General features: G+C 34.7%; 1 protein-coding gene across 1 annotated transcript in view; it reads left to right on the plus strand.

Moving 5' to 3' along the window:
* MTHFD2L (methylenetetrahydrofolate dehydrogenase (NADP+ dependent) 2-like) overlaps positions 1–8,076 on the plus strand; it is a 129,837-nt gene that overhangs the window by 46,592 nt on the left and 75,169 nt on the right. The window contains exons 4-5 of the mRNA XM_011966147.1: positions 5,585–5,737; positions 7,127–7,234. Coding sequence (XP_011821537.1) covers positions 5,585–5,737; positions 7,127–7,234 — 261 coding nt within the window. The remainder of the gene's footprint in view (positions 1–5,584; positions 5,738–7,126; positions 7,235–8,076) is intronic.

An 8,076-nucleotide genomic window follows, 5' to 3' on the forward strand; every position in this document is an offset into this window, starting at 1 on the left:
TTTCCTGGATATACTGCTTCAATTTTCAACTATGATATTAGCCCCAAACTTCATCTTTTGATTTCTTAAGCAAGTAGGACTGAATATTTCTGTCCAAATTCTAGCTGTCCTGTGGCTAGAAAAGTTTTTAAAGTGTTTCAGTGATTTTTTTTCTTTCAGCTATCTACTTTCCTCTACATCTGTTTGTTTTTAGTGACTTTCCATTTTTTTCAGATAGTTGTTTTTGTATTTTTTTCAAAAATGATTTTACTGAAGTTTGCAGTTGTTTTCTGTAAGAAGTTTAGTCCAACATAAGCTACTTCATAATCACTAGAAACTGAACCTATAGTTTTAAATAGTGTGGTCAGAATTGTCCTCACTGATGATAAGTTTAGCCTAAAGCTGCCTCCTTACATATTTAAGTTCAGCCTAAAGGTTTTTCTGTATATTGTGAACTATACCAAGTGGAGGTGTAAACCAGTCGTGGCCCACACCTGTGCCAGTCACTGAGTTTCAGTCAATCAAATGTAGCCAGCTGCACGAACCATGTTCAAATAAGGCAAACACTGAGCTGTAACCAATCCAGTTGTTTCTGTACCTCACTTCTGATTTCTGTGTATCATGTCCCTTTTTTGTATATAAATCTTCTTCTACCACGTGGCTATGCTGGAGTCTCTCTGAATCTGCTGTGATTCTGGGGACTGCCCAATTCATTAATTGTTCATTGCTCAATTAAACCTCTTTAAATTTAATTTGGCTGAAGTGTTTCTTTTAACAGTGAGAATGTGGTATTTAAGAAAACATTTGAAAGAAGGGAGGGATTTAGCCCATGTGACAGTTCTTTTTTAGAAAAGCCTTCCAGGCAAATAGAAAGCTATAGCTAAGGTGGCAAAATGCCTCATATTTTCAAGGAACATCAGCTTGATGTATACTAACAGCTTGATGCTCACAGACTGAGAGAAGAGGAGAGTAACCAGTGATGGAATTAGACACATAGTTATAGTTTTGGTGCAGTAAAAATCATGTAGAACCTTGTTTGCAATTGTTAAGGTAATAACATTACAGGGTTTTGAGAAAAGCAGTGTGATCAAATATGCATTTCAAAGGTATAACTCTATTGCTGTTTTGTTAATAAATTGTATGGTTGCACATATAGAAGAAGGAAACTAATTAGGAAGCTGTTTCAAGAATTGACAGGAATAATAATAATGTTCACTCAAAGTAGAGTAGTATCATGAACATGGTGAGACTGATAAAGTGCTAGATATATTATTATGAAGAAAGCCAACAGATTTTCCAATGGTTTGGTTGTTAGGTGTAAGAGAAAGAGGGATATTTAAGATGACTCCAGGTTTTCCTGGCAAGTAGCATAGAAGGATGGGTTTCCCATTGTGAACCTTGAAAATTTGAGACAAGTCTCAGTTTATTTTGCCAAGGTTGAAGACAGGCATCCATGACACAGACTCAGAGTCCTGACAACATGTGCCCAAGGTAGTTGGGCCACACCTTGGGTTTATACATTTTAGGGAGACATGAGACATCAATCAACATATGTAAGAAGTACATTGGCTCCATCCAGAAAGGCAGGGACAACTTGAAGTGGGGGAGGAGTCTTCCAGGTCACAGGTAGGTGAGAGACAAATGGTTGTATTCTTTTGAGTTTCTGATAAGCCTTTCCAAAAGAAGCAACCAGAACATGCATCTATCTCAGTGAGCAGAGGGATGACTTTGAATAGAATGGGAGGCAGATTTGCCCTGAGCAGTTCCCAGCTTGAATTTTCCCTTTAGCTTAGTGATTTTGGGGGCCCAAGATATTTTTTTTCACACCGTCTACTGAGATGGAGTAGTTATAAGTGAATCAGTTTAAGACAGACTGTGTCCTAAAAAGCTCACATTCATAAATGATAGAGATAATTAAACAACTAATATCATTAACTGACCTAGTGTGCTAAGTATTTTTTATAGCCATTCCATGGGAAAACAGGAAAAAAATATTATTTCTATTTGTGATCATTTCAAAAGGGAGCAATTGATCAATGCATTGAAGAATGAATAGGATATGAAAAAAACTGAGAGGAGAGAATTACTAGTGAAAAAAATCATCATGAGCAATAACAATGCAGAAGTTAATGGTAAGGGCTTGGGAAAAGGACATGGTTTGGTGTGACTAGAGTGCAGGGCATGTGATGATGATGGTTGGTAAAGGTATGGAACACAGAGAAGAGACTATAGGAAGAATAAGCTAAAGGACACAATGTATACTATACTGATGAGCTTGCACTTATCCAACAGATGAAAGGTGGTATTTTTAAACAGTAATGTAAAAATCTATAGGTGGAAAATAAGCCAGTAATTTGTTTGTTCCTTTTTTTTCTGTTCATTGTCTAAAGGCAATTAAGCATATTATAAATAAATCACGAAAATATGTATTCAGTGGCCAGGTGCAGTGGCTCATGCCTGTAATCCCAGCACTTTGGGAGGCCGAGGTGGGTGGATCACAAGGTCAGGAGTTTGAGACCAGCCTGGCCAATATGGTGAAACCCCGTCTCTACTAAAAATACAAAAATTAGCCAGGCATGGTGGCACGTGCCTATAGTCCCAGCTACTCGGGAGGCTGAGGCAGAAGAATCTACTGAACCCAGGAGGCAGAGGTTGCAGTGACCTGAGATCACACCACTATATTCCAGTCTGGACGACAGAGTGAGACTCTGTCTCAAAAAAAAATAAAATAAAATAAATAAATAAATAAATAAATAAATAAATACATACCCATACAAAATGTATATTCATTCAGCATAGTAAATCTACAGTGAGGTCCCTGAAGGTATTATATCTAAGCTGTTTTATTGCAGTGGTTCATATTTTGATTTGATGAGTTCTGTTTTTCCTATCATGATTTAATGACTTTTCATAACTTTAAATAGAAGGGGGAAAAACACAAAGTGAATAAAACCAGTTTTATCATTCATTTGGGTAAGATGTTAAGTGGTGTGTCGTTTACCAATGTATCCTGTGAATCAAACATGTTGTATAACTGTTGTGAGAAAATTGATGCTATTGAGTCTCGCGATTGTTTTTTCTGTTCAAGTCATGTGCCCCAAGGGTGAGATTTTGGGAGACTTTTAGTAACAGTCAGTCACAAACAGGAAATGTATTTATTTCTCTTACTCATATAACAAAAGGAAGTAGGATTACCTGTAATCCTAAATGTAAAATGTTTGATGCTTTTTTGTATGTGTTTAGACAAGTATTCATCTAGGAACAGTGTTATATTTGGAGCCCTAGGAGAAACAATACATTTCTTGGGATATTTTAGAGCTATCAAATGTCTTATTAGGAGTTGGGAGGGATGCCTCTGTGATTTTAATTTTTGAATGGTATTTAAAATGATTAATATTTATTATGACTTCTCTATAATACAAAAGGAAAAACTGATCTTAAAAGGATATGGGTTTAAATTCTGGATTCTTAGTAGTAATGTGAGATTGACTGTAACTGCTTGAGCTTGTCTTTAAAATGGGCATGATCATATCTTTTTTACTTTCATCCCCAGTAACTATGAAGATTAAAAGGAAATTGATATAAAACTAATATAATCATTGTAAAGCACTTTTTAAATGTTAGAGTAGTTCAGATTATTGCTATATACTGTATACTACATAATAATAGGTAGATCTCTCCTGGAAAAAGATATATATTAGATTTAATATACTGCTGAGATAACAGAGTTACATAAAAATGATAAATGAATTGGTTTTCTTGACTTTTATGATCTTCACTTTTTTCATCTACTCATATGAAGCTCTTTTCCTTTTAGATTCAGGTTTTATGAATCCACTGTACCTTTTGTATGTCCACTCATCTGTCTTTTAAACTACTAATACTTAAATACTTAAGACAAACCAAAATGGTGATCTAGAATTATGATCTGGGTTGAAGTTGGCATATACAAGAGGACAGCAGATCTGTACCACTAGTCTCTAATTCTGGCTTCCAGATTTTCAGATGCTTACACTTCTTCTCAAGTATTTCAGCTGGTGTGTGAAATGAAATATTTGTTATAGCTTTAATGTTATTTTCCCTGAATGGGAGCGCAAACAATGGTAGGTGGCAAAATTCAGTGTAATTCAGGCATATTGTTTGGAGGATGGTTCTTAAAATCTACAAAGAGTCCTTGTTGAGTTCTTTTCAATCAGTAGCACAGCCCATGCATATATTTGCCAGTTTTGAACTTAGAAATAAACTAATTTGAGTCCTAGCTGAAAATAGATACTTCAAATATGGTTGTTTTTCTTTTCATATATACAACTTTTCATTTCATTGTAAAAAATATCCATGTCATGAAGATTCTGCATGAATGATAGGTGATTTAAAAATGACTTATCATCATCATCACCTAGATTTTTTTATAAAAGAACCACTATTTTTGCCCTCATGTAATAAGTTAAATATGTATTCTTTTAAAAGTTTGACTAGAATCTATATGATGATCTTCTAGCTATAGAGAAAATAGATGGAGGCCCTGCTAAAACATTATAGACTGAATGCAGTTATTACAAGTGAAAAACTATTGAATGAAGAGACTTTCCAAAGACTCAGTTTCTATTTGAATAAGATTCAAATGAATACTTTTATATATTTAAAGGACTTTTGTCCTTTAAAATTAATTAATTAATTATGGTTAATTGACTTGACTTATAGTAAAGTAGCAGTAGCACACTTTTAGAATACAAAATATATAAAGCCCAAGGCATAGCTTTCTGAAAAGTTTGAACTTGGACTTTTATAATGTTTTAAGGAATTATGTCTAAATCGCATTATATAATGGCCAAAGAAACTTTTACATAGAAAATATACTTTTAATATATTAGGCACATGGCTTAATTGTTAGGTTAGTGGTAAGTTAAACTACTCTGCATAGAGTAATAGGAGGCTGTTTTATATTTCTATACTTACTTTTAAAAAATGAGATGACTGGCATCCCATATTTCATTTGATGAGTTTATTACTCAGGTTGTGTTATTTTTCTTCCATATAGCAAATCGTAGTAATATTTTTTGTTTTACTCTGACAATGCTTTAGAGAAAAGATGTGTGTGTGTGCACATGTTTTATATTAACTTTTTTGTTATGTCATTTAAGAGGAAGCTATGAACTCGTGATGTTATGACTATTCTTAACACTAATAAACCCCTTTTAATCTCCAGAGGTCAAAGTATTTAATAGAAGGTTATTAGTAGAACTGTCTTGTGTCAGAGAAATGTGGATTCAAACCCTGTAAATATACAAACTTACTGAAACAAAGACATGACACCTGGCTATTACCAGATCTTATTGGTATTTTTTAATTCACAATTTTTTTTCTTTCACTGGTCCAGCCACTTTGACTCTGGAATAGCATATACTCCAGCTGCAGTTCATTACAGCTATCAGTCAAGAGCACTTTGGCTTACTATTTTGGTGGCAAATAGTAATAATAATAGTGACTTTACACCTTTCTTGGAACTAAATTGTAAGTGATGTGGCTTTAGATTCTCAGATTTCATTTTTCAGACTACCAAATAAATAACGATTTTAAAATTAGATAAATTTTATTTATTTTTCAGACCACGTTGATGAGCGAACGATATGCAATGGAATTGCCCCAGAAAAAGATGTAGATGGATTTCATATTATCAATATTGGAAGATTGTGCCTTGATCAGCATTCTCTCATACCTGCCACTGCCAGTGCTGTTTGGGAAATAATAAAAAGAACAGGTTGGTAACTTGTGGTCTGCAGGACATGGATGCTAGGTGCTGAGCTGAGCATTTGTGCACTGAGACTTGATGGGAGCACCTCACTCCTGTAGAGTGGCAGAAAATCATAAGCCATAAAACATCAGTCTATAGAGAGATATAAAATTATAGAAGTCAAAACATAATCCAATCCTGGCTAATAGGGTGAAACCCCATCTCTACTGAAAATACAAAAAATTAGCTGGGCATGGTGGTGGGCACCTGTAGTCCCAGCTACTCGGGAGGCTGAGGAAGGAGAATGGCATGAACCTGGGAGGTGGAGCTTGCAGTGAGCCGAGATCACACCACTGCACTCCAGCTTGGGCGACAGAGCAAGACTCTGTCTCAAAAACAAAACAAACAAACAGAAAAGAAATCCAAAATAAAATAAAATGAAGAACATTAGCCAGGCTATATGTAACTGCAGTTGCAACTTATAGGAAGTGAATTTTCCACATAGTGGTGGTATATGTCTACCTTTAAAATATAAACTTCATGCATTATGATGAAAACTTTTCTAAAATATATTTTTCTGTACCTTTAAAAATATGTGCTGATCACATAGTTATCATTTCTATTGACTTGGGTTTTCATTTTAAACATTTACTCTTGTACTGTACTGGATCAGGTAATGCTCTTACAGTGTATACAGATGTTTACCTCTATGTTAATTAACCCAAATTGCCTTATATGTTAATGATTTTCCTACCTCCATCATTGTTACTTCTATTTTTGGCAGCATTTTCTCCTTTCTAATCTGTTTTCTGAGAAATAAAAACTTCCAAGAGAAAACTGATCCTAGAATCATACTCTTACAGTGTTAGTATTGGAAAATCCTTAGTTCTAACTTCTTTGCTTTACTTGTGAAGAAACTTAGTGGAAAAGAAGTAGAAGGTTCTACAGGCTTTATTTTTTAAATCTTTCTAAGTCTGTAAGTTTAATGCTTCTTTCCTATGGAGTAAAATGCATGAGCTTTGTGAAAAATACCTGTTTTGTTCCAGTGTTGCTCAAAATTTGATTGCCAATTAAGTTTGACATTGTTGTACTTTGCTTATTTTATAATTAGCGGTTAACATATGTTAAGACTCTACTCTTTTAACTCTTAATGTGAATCTCAGTGTTTAATAGTAACTTAACGTCAACTTAAGAATGTCTGTGTTTTTCAATGAGGACATAATCAGAGAAGTGCCAAATCAAAGAAGCATAAAATGAATTATTTATAAATAATGAATGTGCTCATATTATAGATAAGCCACATAATAATTCAGATTCAATTAGAAATATTTAAAAGAATGTTTCAGTTGACTGTACAAATGTTTAATTTACTTCTTGTTATCAATTCTGTATTTAAACCTAACTCTGTATTTTAAGGAATTCAGACGTTTGGAAAAAATGTGGTTGTGGCTGGAAGATCCAAGAATGTAGGGATGCCCATTGCCATGCTTTTACACACTGATGGAGAGCATGAACGGCCAGGAGGTAGGTAGGACCTTGCAGATTCTACATTCTCTCGCAATGTTCTTCTTACATCATCAAGAAAACACTTTTGATAATGCAACTTATTATATTTGTGGGTTTATGCAGTTCAAAGTCTCCTTTATTCCTCATTTACTGATGTGAGAGTCTTGAAAGTGACTATAGGAATTACTGAAAATATGTGGCCTTTTTCTCTATTTCTTTTCTTTTGGCTATATATACTTTGTCTAAATAATTAATGATCAGACATTAAGAAAGGTGCAAAGCTACTAGATACAAAAAATTCACGTGCCTCAGGAAATAGAAAACAAGACATCTCTTGGATGTAGAATTCCTATAGTGGCAAGGTCTTAACACTTTAGAAATTAGCTAGTTAGTTTATTTTACAGACAAGAAAGCTGAGGCTTAGAGTTGTTATCTGATTATATAGGTTAAACAAATAGTCATTGTCCTATGAGTAGTAGTGACACTCCAAGTCACTGACAAAGCCCAGGAAGATGTGTTAGCCTTAGAGAACATGCAGCCATTCCAGGTGTTGGTCATCTGAACATCATCCCAAGACCTTGGTGTCTTCAGCAGCCTAATAGCTAGATACAGAATAGCTCCCCAGAAATGTGTGGGGGTCTGTCCTACAGACCCTGACCCAATGATGGATGAATAAAGTACACTGACACACAGATATTCTGCTTTGCCAGTCCAGCTGAGCATCTGGGCCGCTTACAGACTCCACGCAAATTGCTGTAAACAGTTTTGACTGTGATCTCAATCAGTCAGCAAGACTTGCATTTATTCAGTAAAGATTAATTGACAAAGGCTTGAGTCAACACCACCAGAGTGTAATTGAC

Source organism: Mandrillus leucophaeus, unplaced genomic scaffold (assembly GCF_000951045.1).
Source record: "Mandrillus leucophaeus isolate KB7577 unplaced genomic scaffold, Mleu.le_1.0 Scaffold75, whole genome shotgun sequence".
NCBI lineage: Eukaryota > Metazoa > Chordata > Mammalia > Primates > Cercopithecidae > Mandrillus > Mandrillus leucophaeus.